This window comes from Macaca mulatta, chromosome 4 (genome assembly GCF_049350105.2).
Source record: "Macaca mulatta isolate MMU2019108-1 chromosome 4, T2T-MMU8v2.0, whole genome shotgun sequence".
Taxonomy (NCBI): Eukaryota; Metazoa; Chordata; class Mammalia; order Primates; family Cercopithecidae; genus Macaca; species Macaca mulatta.
The window spans coordinates 72,846,000-72,858,704 of record NC_133409.1 but is presented as its reverse complement, the minus strand read 5'-3'; the positions used below and the strand labels follow the sequence as shown (position 1 = coordinate 72,858,704).

The window sequence follows — 12,705 nt, the reverse complement described above, 5'->3', positions numbered from 1 at the left end:
ATTATTTGTATTTTTTGTGGCTATGTAGTAGGTGTATATATTTACGGGGTACATGGAATGTTTTGATACATGCAGACAATGTGAAATAAACATTCATGAGGAATGAGGTATCCACCCCCTCAAGCAGTTATCCTTTGAGTGACAAACAATCCAATTACATTCTTTATGTTATTTTACAATGTGCAATTAGCTTATTATTGATTATAGTTACTCTTTTGTGCTTTCAGATAGTAGGTCTTATTTATTCTTTCTAATATTTTTGTACCCATTAGCCATCCTCACCTCCTCCCACCCCCTATCAGTCCCTACTACCCTTTCCAGCCTCTGGTCACCATCCTTCTACTCTCTAAGTTTATGAATTCAATTGATTTGATTTTTAGATAACACAAATAAGTAGGAACACACAAAGTTTGTCTTTCTGTGCCTGGCGTATTTCACTTAACAGCATAATCTCCAGTTTCATCATGTTGTTGCAAATGAGTGGATCTCATTCTTTTTAATGGCTGAATAGTATACCGTTGTGTTTATGTAGCACATTTTCTTTATGCATTAATCTATTGATGAACACTTAGGTTGCTTCCAAATCTTAGCTATTGTAAACAATGCTGCTGCAACAAACATAGAAGTGCAGATATCTCTTTGATACACTAATTTCCTTTGTTTTGAGTATATACATACAACCTACCAAAATTGAACCAGGAAGAAAACCAAAAGCTGAACAGATCAATAATAAGTACTGAGATCTAAGCCATAATAAAAAGTCTTCCAGTAAAGAAAAGCCCAGGACATGATGGCTACACTGCTGAATTCTACCAAACATTTGAAGAAGAACTAATACCATTCTTATTCAAACTATTCTAAGGAATAGAGGAGGAAGGAATACTTCCAAACTCATTCTGTGAGGTCAATATTACCCTGATGCCAAAACCAAAGACATATCAAAGAAAGAAAAATACAGGCTAATATCTCTGATGAATAGTAATGCAAAAATCTTCAACATAATACTAGCAAACAGAATTCAATAATACATTAGAAAAATCACTCCTCGTAGCCAAGTGGGATTTATCCCTGGGATGCAAGGATGGTTCAAAATATGCAAATCAATCAATGTGCTATGTATATTTTTAATTCGTGTGATGTGGTTAGGTATCTGGTGACTGATGAGTGAGTTATACGGGAATCCATTTTGTTTTCAAATGATTCTACCTGATTATAACAAAACATACAACTTGTCATCATGTCATGAATTTGTTACCATATTTAATATGGAACATAGCTTCCTGATTTTCTTCTTTACTAATGTTTTAAAAATATCTCCTTGAGGAACAATTTATATACATTTGATTCTCATTATTTGAGGATTCTGTATTTGAAAATTGGCCTGTTCACTAAAATCTATTAATATTTACCCTCAAAATAAAACTTGACTTTTGCAGTCATTTGAGGACCTAGGTGGACATGTGTAGAGCAGCAAAAAATTTGAGTTGCTCTCTGTGCAAGTTCCCAGGTAAGGCCAAACAAGGCAATGCTCTGCTGTCTTATTTCAGCTTGTACTACAACCAAGTGTCCTTTTCACAATCTATTTAATGCCACATTTTTCACATTTCTGTGTTTTTTTGTTGTTGGTGATGGTGGCAGCTTCACTGTTTAAAATGGTCTCAAACATAGTGTGGAAGTTCTACTTAGTGTCCCTAAGCCAAGAAGACTGTGGTGTAGCTTATGAGGAAAGTACTTGTGTTAAAGAAGCTTTGTTCAGGCATGATTTATAGTGCTGCTGACCATGAGTTCAACGTTAGTGAATCAGCTATGTATCATATAAAGCGTCTTTAGACAGAAACACACATAAAACAAGGTTATGTATGCATTAGCTGATGAAAATTTTGTAATCAGAGGCTCACAGGAACCTAGCTCTATATATCCGCTAGAAGCAAAGCTTCAGTATTCACAAATTCTGTAGTCATAATGACTTTATGGAACATAACTATCATGAACAATGAGGATTGACTATATTAACTTTTTATTTTTTTACTTCTTCAAATTTTACTTTCTGCATTTTTATTATAAGAGTAACCATATATTCCATTTTTAAAGTTTGCAAACTCAGGAATAAGCATATATAGACATGCATGTGTTTGTATATGAATTTATGATTTGCTAATATGTATCTATGGTACAGATCACTTTTCATGACTCAAGTGATAAAAGCTAAATATGCATGAACAAAGTGAATTGAGAAAATTATTTAAATTAGATTTTATACTTAATTTGAGGTACATCTGAATTGCTAAATGCTTAGAATTGTACAGTATTTTGAAGATATACAGTTGTGTTGGTCAACTTTGAATGTTGGATTTCTTACCTAAATATAGAGAGATAGATGTAGTTCAAGTCTTTAAATTTTATCAAGTGACATTTTATAAGGCCATGAGAAAATGCATAATTTTTTTAAACAATGGTTGCATGTATTTTGGGTTATATTGCAGGGAAATTTGTTGTAGGAGTACTTTGGAGAGGCTCTAAGAAAGGATAGATTTAAGCTGATACTTGAAGAACAAGAAACATTTTGATAGGAAAAGAATGAGAGATATGTTATGGGTAAACAGAGAGAAAGAAAAATAAAGAAAACAGTATAAAAGAGATAAATATGAAGCATATTGGAAGATAGTGAAGGGATCAGGTTGGCCTAATTTACTTAAACATTAATTTAAATCACACTAATAGTTTTTAGTGAATATGAGCGGTTAATATTTGAATCACTTAGGACACCTACTGAAACTGAATGTGTTCCCCTCAAATTCATATGTTGAAAACTATTCCCCAGTGTGATAGTATTTGGAGGTGGGGCCTTTGGGAGGTGATTAAGTCATGAGAGCAAAGCCATTATGAATGCAATTAATGCCCTTATGAAAGAGGTCCTGGAGAGCTCCGTTGCCTCTTTGCCTTGTGAAGACATGGGGAGAAGATAGCTGTCTATGCAAGAGGGCCCTCAGCAAATGCAGAATCTGCTTGTGCTTTCAACATGAACTTCTCAAGCCTCCAGCACTGTAAGAGTAAATTTCTGTAGTTTGTAAGCCACCCAGGCTATGGTACTTTGTTATTTATTTATTTATTTATTTATTTAATTTTTTAATTTTTTTTATTATTTATTTATTTATTTATTTTTTTGAGACGGAGTCTCGCTCTGCCACCCAGGCTGGAGTGCAGTGGCCGGATCTCAGCTCACTGCAAGCTCCGCCTCCCGGGTTCACGCCATTCTCCTGCCTCAGCCTCCCGAGTAGTTGGGACTACAGGCGCCCGCCACCGCGCCCGGCTAGTTTTTTGTATTTTTTAGTAGAGACGGGGTTTCACCGTGTTAGCCAGGATGGTCTCGATCTCCTGACCTCGTGATCCGCCCGTCTCGGCCTCCCAAAGTGCTGGGATTACAGGGTTGAGCCACCGCGCCCGGCCGGTACTTTGTTATAGCAGCCTGAATACACAAAGACACCTACTTATATACAGTGCATAAGCTAACATATTATTTTAAACAAGCAAAAACCAAACAAACAAAAATTGTACTTAACAACATTTTGGTTGGACAGAAACTTATATCCAGAACAGAATGATCTCTCTCTCGTTTAAACCCATCGCACAGCTCATCTTATGGGAAAGCCTTATCCATTGATTTACGAAGGTTCACTTGATTAGATTTGGTGGAACCTCTGCATCAGACTTGGAATACAACATCCAGGATATGACTAATATCTGAAGGCAGATATTAAAACAATCTCCTATATAGAGAATGAGAGAGAGAGAGAGTGTGAGAAAGAATTTTGCCCACGCCCCACCTTTGCCAATCACGCTCTTAGGCGTTACGCATTCCTAACCCTTAAGGAGGCAGCACATACTCTGACTCACTGTTTTTCATTCCTTGTCTTTCCCCATCTCTCACCCAGGCCCTTGGGTGCCTGGTGTGCTTCAGCTCACTTTTGAAGATTGAAATTTTCTTGAGCTCAATTAATCACAAGATACTCTTAATGTTACTATATAACATAAAATTAATGGAAAAGGGAGTGGTAGGTTTTTTGTTTGTTTCTTTATACCCTTTCATCAGCTAATGCATATATAACCTTTTTTATGTGTGTTTCTGTCTAAAGACGCTTTATATGATACATAGCTGATTCACTAACGTTGAACTCATGGTCAGCAGCACTATAAATCATGCCTGAACAAAGCTTCTCTAACACAAGTACTTTGGGTGCACAAAACAGCAGGACCTTTTGCTTGGGGCTCCCTGTGCAGTGAGAAGATGACTTTCCCCTCTCCTTCCTGCATTTCTGCTCAAACATGTTATGCTAACCTGGTGGCTTCTGTGGGGTGGGAGTGGGAGGAATGAAACATTGTGGGGTTGCACCTTTTCCCATTTAACCACTTGCCTGTACTCTCGAAGCATGTGAATAAAGGCTTGACTGTAACTTTCTGTTTCGCTTATTGTCCTAATCATAAACACCACACCTGGCAGTTCAGTGCGCACTCGCTCTTTCTCCCTTTGACAGAACCTATTTGAGCTTATATAGAATCCAAAGGGCTGTGGTATTCGGAATGGCGACCATGATTGTTCAGTTTTGTGTATGATTACTCTTTTCCTCGAGACTGTATCGCTGGGAAAAACATGCGCTTAATAGTGACTGAAGTTGCCATAGGACATTTTAGTACCAGAAAGGGTTTAAGATTTTTTTAGTCCGATTCGCACATTTTTACAGATACGGAGAGTGGGGCACACAGTGCTTTGAAGTCAAGCCACAACTGACACGTGGGGTCCTGAGCCAGAGCAAGGTTTCTTCCTTGCTGTTCTTCCTTTCTAAATTTATATCTGAAAAGTGGATGGGAAAGAAAAAAAGTTACCTGAGACAAGAAAGGATGGATAAAGAAAGGAGTTGCTTGGCAAGCTCAGTATATGATGCTTCTTGTATATGACATTTCTTGCATTTGATGCTTCAGCTCACTTTTGAAGACTGAAATTTTCTTGAGCTCAATTAATCACAAGATACTCTTAATGTTACTATATAACATAAAATTAATGGAAAAGGGAGTGGTAGGTTTTTTTGTTTGTTTGTTTCTTTAAACCCTCAGATAGTTTGCCAGAAGGCACAAGAAGCTTTATTTCCTTTACATGGCGCAGACAATTCTGCTCCTATCACCCTGAGCTCAAGAAGAAGTAAACGGAGCACTGGACATGACTGGTGCCCACTCTCTCTCCATTCAGCCAAACTTACCCAAAAAAGCCTTTCCTAAATCCCAAGGCAGGAACACAAATGGAAGGCAAAGCTTAGCTTCTGAACTCTCTTGGTAGTTCTGACTGGGGCTGCCTATTAGAATTTTTCTTATGAGTTTTTGATAGTTAAGAAAAAACCTTTATTGATAGGTCTCTAAGGGCTCTATTGATTAACCACATTTTACTGTGCTAACATATAGTCACCAATTATAAAAGAACAGGAAGGATATTCAGCAGAGTGTGAGATATGACCTTGTGTGAAGGTGAACCATTTTGAAAAGTGGTTGCTTGGCAAGGAGTGGGAAACCTGAAGAGTAAACCAGGGAAGAGGAAAACAAGGCATGTGTTTGAGACGGTCACAACGTGGGCAGGGCCTTCTGACATGCCTTGTAGTTGGCACCTCAGAATTGTACAACTGAGGAGAGAGGGGAGCAAGGGCAGTATTTGTCCACAGGCTTCCATTTCCTGGTCAAGAGAACTTCCCTGAACTTCCAAATAGTGCCTTTGTGAGTGCCAGGCTGATTCCTACGGAGGCCAATTACTCCAATAGAAAAGCCCTAGGGCGGAAAGTAAGGGATTTTGATGCAGCCAAGATGAAGTGTTACTCAGTTATGTTTGGGCAAAACTGACTGTCATATCAGCGGCTGAGGTGGAAGGCAAGGTGAAGGACATGACATGGCCACGAGAAGGCTATGAAACAACACGAAAGCCATTGCTTTCAAATTTTGCCTGGTGGAGCGCTAGAAATTCTGTGGTGGTCCCTTGGGGACAGCACTGGTGGGTGGTATGGGGATGCAAGGTGAGCAGCGCTCTTGGCCCCAACATGTGGTTACATCTGGACAGTTGTTCTGTGATCTGTTTTATATATTGGGTCCCAAGTTCTTGAAATGAGTGTCTATGTCTAAAAACAAGTTTGGAGACTGCTGTCACAGACAATTATTTCAGTTAGATAAACATTAAACTTAGTGAGGATTAAAGACATGAAATTCTTGTATTTTAAAATGACATGCACCATTTAGTCTTGGTACTTACCCCAGTACTTTTTTTTTTATTTTAATTTTTTTGTTTGAGTCAGAGTCCCACTGTGTCGCCCAGGCTGGAGTGCAGTGGTGCGATCTCGGCTCACTGCAGCCTCTGCCTCCGGGTACAAGCAATTCTTGTGCCTCAGCCTCCAGAGTAGTTGGGATTACAGGCATGTGCCATCAGGTCCAACTAATTTTTGTGTTTTTAGTAGACACAGCATTTGACCATGTTGCCCAGGCTGGTCTCAAACTCCTGACCTCAGGTGATCCACCTGCCTCCACCTCTCAAAGTACTGGCATTTATAAGAGCCACAGTGCCTGACCACCACGAGTACATTTTAAAATCTCATATGGTTGTATGTTATTTATCAAAATGAGCTTATTTTTTCTTGCTGCTGAGCTTAAAATATCTGTTTCAACTACTGCTTTAAACAGAATCCTAGGAGAAATAATATTTCAACTTTTATATGTAAGGGATCCTATTAGATGTTCAAAATCTCAAAATAAATATTGCCAGCATTTATTATTCGAATGCATACAGACACCAATTAATTACTTTTATTTTCTTCTTAGCAGTAGAGAAATTGTGCTCTATTTAAATTTATTAACCAGTATTTTTTTTTGCAGCAGTAGCTGAGTTTTTTATACCTAAATATTAATTAAAACAATTAGATTAGAAAAATGCTTGCAAATAAATTTTTATGAATAATTTTTAACACATGTTTTAAAAATAAGATCAGTTAAAAGTACTCAGAAGAGTTAATGGCCACAATGTTTGTTTGTTTTCTTTTATGTTTGTTGGTTTTATTTGACATCTATTTTCTAGCACTGGCCTACTGGAACTATAACAACTTGGGGTAACTGGGAAATTATGTATTTAAGCTTAAACATATGATATGATACCAATTATAAAAAGTTACAAAAACATACAAAAACATTTACTATGTATTTGTGTTTCCATATATTTACTATATATATGTGTTTCCATATGTAGTAAATGTTTAAAAACATGCATGTGAATACTCACCACTAAATTTATGGTAGTGGTAGTCTCAGTGAAAGGAGGGTAATGCGAGCACAGAAGAGACTTCAACTGTTTCAGTCTATCTGTCTCTCTGTCTATCTATCTATCTATCTATCTATCTATCTATCTATCTATCCATCCATCCTTTAACAGAAGGATTGTTCTGTAATTCTATATTTTTTTTATCTTTGGAGATGTTTCAAGAAATATCAGATAGGTCATCCTTTCAAGAAAGAAAACAGAGAGAGAAGAATGTAGGAAACTCATTGATTGGTAATGCCATGCAAATGACAAAAGACACAGCTTACAACCAAGGAAAGTAAAAGCAATTTAGTGTGTTTAGGAGACACAGAAGAAGAGTTGTTCTCCTCTGAATTAGTATCTATAGGGAAAATAGCACTTAAAATTCAAATTGTAATAGGTACCAGGAGCTCCCCCTTACTAAGTGAAAGGCATGCAATTAAGTTAGTATTTTTTAATGTAAGCCATTAAATTGAGAACTGAATTTTACTTAGTGCTTTCCACTTAAAATCTATCCTCTAATTAGGATATTTTATGGGTTTTAAAAAAGGGAATTTTATTAGTATTTGAGCTTTCTAAATAAACTATTATCTTTTTATTTTATGAAAATTACTAATGATCATATTTAGTGACATATGCTTTCAAATTGATTCAAATATATATGTATGTGTGTGTGAATTTATATATATACACACACACATATATATATATATATATCCTTATATTAGATAAAACATTATTGTTCACTAATTTCTACCTACCTAAATCTGGATTAAGTTTAAAAGTTTATACTTCTGTTCCAATCAAGTATAACTGATCATCTTTAAATTTAAACCTGAATCAAATATTTGGTATATAGAACAAGTATAAGCTCACAGGACTTTTCTAAAATCAGAAATACTTCTTAGGAAGGAGAAATGACAATAACATCTTGCACGTATTTAAATGCTCTTCTCTGATAATTAGTTATATTGGGAATTTATCTAACCACATTAAGAAATAGTCTTACAAATGAGGGTACTATTACTTGGCACTCTTCATTGGAAATTTACTGTAAGGATGGTTTACACAGCCCACAGAGATCTCAAAGTTTCTAGCCCTCCACTTTTCAACAGTGTCTGTACATACCACGTTCATAGCTATATGAACGAACCTTGGAAAAAGAATCTGCCAACATAAACACATCTGGGATTATATTAGTTTTTGCAGTTATGGGTAATCCTATAGTTTGGTTCAGTTATTAAATATTTTTAAAAAGTGAAACATCTCTGGTTGCTGTTACTCTTCGTTTTGATTTTTTTTCTTTACAGTTCTTGACAATGAAACACTATCATCCCATTTTAAGTGGTTGCTACTTTTTGTAATATTTTCATCATATTTTCTAAAATCTTTGTGGTAATTTTCATAAAGTTATTCTGCAAGCATTAGTTTTCTTTAAAACCAAAAAAAGCTTTCAGGTGATGGTTACTGATAACATTTTTATGACTTAACATTTGGATGTAAAACCTTTAGAACATATTACAGTTTCTTCTTTCCTCCCTTGTATTCCTTAGAGCAGCCCTATTTAAGAATCTCATTTAAGTTATACTACTTAATAATGTTGTTGATGAAGGGATGATGATGATGGTGGTACAAACAGAGCCAAAGAGTTAATCACAGCATCTGCGTTAGCAGTTATTTTTGTTGTTGTTGTTGCCATAGTCATCTGAGCCTCATGATTCACTCAATGGACTAAAACATCTTAATAAATATTACCTTAATATAATCAGAAAACTGCAGCTACTTGATCATTCAATAGTATTTGTTGAATTTGAAATAGAGAAGGAAGTGAGCACTTCTCCTCAATGCTTAATAGATGCAACATTATATCCAGCCTATTAGCAAGGACAATACATCCCTGAACTGATCATTTTGCAGTTTAAACACTGCAGCCTGGAGACAGTCAGTTAAATATTCTCGGCTAAATAGATATACTTGGTTCAATCCCCAGATGCCTTCCCTGTCACTTCATCTGTCACTAACTTGCCCATTTTTCTGTTTCACAGTCACATTCCAAGAGGGTTACCTAACCCTGCAATTAAAACCCACCCTGCCACAGGTGGGTGTTTGGGATGACCTTTCAAATAGTACTGCATTTTGTAAGAACTTTCAGTACCAAGGATAAAGCATAATATCATGTTCTCAGTAAGATGCACTGTCACCATGTTTCTCCAAGTCAACAAGAGGCCAGAGGTAATGCCTTTAAAACCAACTCACCCAACCAACAACATCTACACTGGAATAATAAGACCAATCTGCTTATTTCACAGCCAGTTGCCACTCTATTGGCCCTCTCTGTATTGCAAAGCATAAACTGAAGTGTAGAAAAATGAGGAAGGAAAATACCAAGAAGCAATAAAAAGGAATAAAATATTATGTTTCAGATGGCAGGACTCCTAGATGCTTTGGTAATTTTTGTTTCATGCTTTTTTTCCTTCAGGATTTCATACAGAATTTGGGGATAATTTGTTATTCCCAAGTTATTATTGCTGTATCAACCCACTCTGTCAACCTAATAGTCAAATTAACTCAAATCATGATTTGCCAGCACAATAAACATAAAATTATGTTAGCTAGGAGAGATTCAGTGGCACTGAATTAATGAAATATCTGTTTTTGGAGAAAATCATTTACATTTTCTGTGCCTCAGTTTATTTACTTAGCATAGATAATCTCTAGAGTCCCTTCTAGCTTGATTAGTGTATGATTTTATGAATTTCTTTTAGAAAAAATGAGAAACATATTTTCTCTTCACAAAGTAGGCCTTTAATTATAACTTTTATTGTCATAACTGCAGAATGAAACTTGGCTTTTAATCTTTAATGTGAATCATTGTATTGAATTACTTAAAGTAAATGTTTTTAAAAATAAATTATTCCATTGATCTTCTTACATTTTTCCTTCTGTTGTTAGCCTTCCTCTCAGTAGATGGTGCTCTTTTCTTACAGACGATACTTATCTTATTCCTCATCAAAAGATCAGGGAAATTAGCTTTACTCTTTGAAAATCATTAATTAAAGAAATCAGACAGATGAGTAGAAAGAATTGCTTATAAGCAATTTGCAGCACCTTGGTAATGAAACGATACTGGAGAGAGCAATTGTTAAATGATTTAAGAGCTCCACTGAAACCTGCAATACTTGCTGAATAGGTGAAACAAATATTGTAACTAAATATGAAAATGCCTTGTTACCTACATACACATACCCCTGGTTAAAAAAGAAAAAACCCTCGATTTAGGAGCTATTTTAAAGTCTTAAAATATTTATATTATTTAACAAAAACAGATATATGGCATTTCACATTCACATATAGTATTTGAATATATATTTGAATATACACATCAACAGCAACACAATCAATACCAATCTCAATCAATATTGAGAGCTTCCACACTCTGCCAAATATACCTGGAACATCTGGGTAAACAGAAAGTGGACCACAACTCTTTTGAATTAATTTTGCTTGATAAGAACACTTTGTTTAGAGCACCCATCAAAACTTCCTGTGTAAGCATTTCTGCAGTCTCTACTGTGGAATTATGATGCTTTTGGTCACTCCTAATTAGCTCCAACTTGTGGAGGCATTGAAATACAGCCATGTCCTGCAGTTTTCCTGAACCAACCTACTCATTCCAGATGCAGTTTGTGACTTAGGCGATCTGAAGCTACCAATGGCAAACTGGTCTAGGCAACACAGCTGTCATGTTTGTTATAACAGGAGGAAAACTACCATGGAGAGACGCTAGGGAAACTTCCTCTACCTAGTGTTGCCTCAGGATGAAAGGAAGATATGGGTAAGGGCTGCTATGGTAGGGGAGAAGAAAGGGTGGGGTTGTAGTACAGGGAAGTACTAAACCAGTAGGAGTAGGAAAGTTGCCAAGGTCCATCTCAAAACAACTGAGAAGACTTCTCCCCCCTCCCCCCCACACACACCACAGCCCCAACCAAATTTGAGAAAGCTAACTAGAATTTCTCACCCATTATTCACAACTTACTCTTTCCATAGCTCCTGCAGAGGGACTGAGTGTAGGACTCTGCCAAGAGCCCTCTTTGCTCAGTATAAGGAAGAGCTCTAAGTCTACCCTATAACTTCCCCCCCACCCCTAGACCTTTGTAGCTTTAACCAAAGCAACTTCTCTGCTCCTGAAATTTTGGATTACTTCTTTATCAATTGAAAAATTAGAAAAGTAGATTTTCTCACAGAAATAGCAATCACTGTCCGTGGTAGCCTCCAGAGTTCCCCCAGTTTACCTCCCCTCTTTCATCCTCCCGCCCAACAGTGAGCCTTGGGAGTTAGGTGTCTCTTTGGACTCCCTTGAGCCGCTGAACCCTCCGCTCGGAGCCCTGGTGCTTTCCTTACCTGACAATCACATACATGACCAGGAAGTTTCCGAAGAGCCCCACCACGCACACGATGGAGTAGAGGGCCATGATGGTGATGGCCGTGATCATGGAGGGACTGCCGGTCGGAGGGCACAGGCTGTCTCTCCCGCCCAGGTCGGTGCGGTTCGGACCGCATGGGTCGGACAGGTTGCCATCTAAGTGGGACAAGTTGACCCAGGAACCGGGGCTGGGTGCTGGGGAGCAACTTGAGTGCGCCAAGGCATCAGTGCAATTGCTGGCGTTCGTGGGGACAGCGCTGCTGTCCATGGTACTGACGGCCGGCCGGGCACCGCGGTGCGAGGTAGCCAGGAGCACCGGGACTTTTCGGTTCCAAGCGCCTCAGTGACTTCCTTTCGCCGCTGCCACAGCTCCTGCTATTTCTTACAGAAACCAGTTCTGGCTGACACAGAGAGGAGCGTCAGGCGGAGGGGACCGAGCTGAGCATCTGACATTCTCCTCTGCCTGTAGCCCCCTCCCACCTTAGTAGTTCACAGCGGCTCATCCCCAGCCACGCACCGCTGCGGGAGGGGAGGGAGGGCCATGCGGGATTCGGAGGCTGGAAGGGAGGGAGGAGAGAAAAGGGGTGGATTTTGCGCAAAGCGATCCAAGGAGTCGGTCTCTTCACTGGGCACTCTTCTGTGCAAACACATCTAAGGGAGGGAGATGGAGAGAAGGGTTGGGGAGAGAGATAGAGTTAGTTTTTGGCAGCAGTGAAAAATAAGAAAGGGGGCTAACATCACTCCATTTTCCAGCGCCTTTTTCTCCTTAAAATCTGGCAGGGAATACACTGGCTTGACGAAACCCTAACAACCCTAAAACCCCAATGCTCCTCCATCCCTATTGCCAATTTTGATCATTTGGGAATAGGGGACACACAATCTTGTTTTGCAGTCCTTGTTGCCTCAGTTGCCAACATCTAAGAAAATGTAATAATGTTTCTCCAATTTTCTTCCCTACAAACCT

General features: G+C 38.1%; 1 protein-coding gene across 2 annotated transcripts in view; it reads right to left on the bottom strand.

The window, feature by feature from the left end:
* OPRM1 (opioid receptor mu 1) overlaps window positions 1-12,202 on the bottom strand; it is an 87,354-nt gene extending 75,152 nt beyond the window's left edge. The window contains exon 1 of one of the 2 annotated variants that reach the window (XM_015137065.3): window positions 11,720-12,202. In XM_015137065.3, the coding sequence (XP_014992551.3) occupies window positions 11,720-12,009 (290 nt within the window). In that variant the 5' untranslated portion in view covers window positions 12,010-12,202. 2 annotated transcript variants of the gene reach the window in all.
* Between the last annotated feature and the right edge of the window lie 503 nt (window positions 12,203-12,705).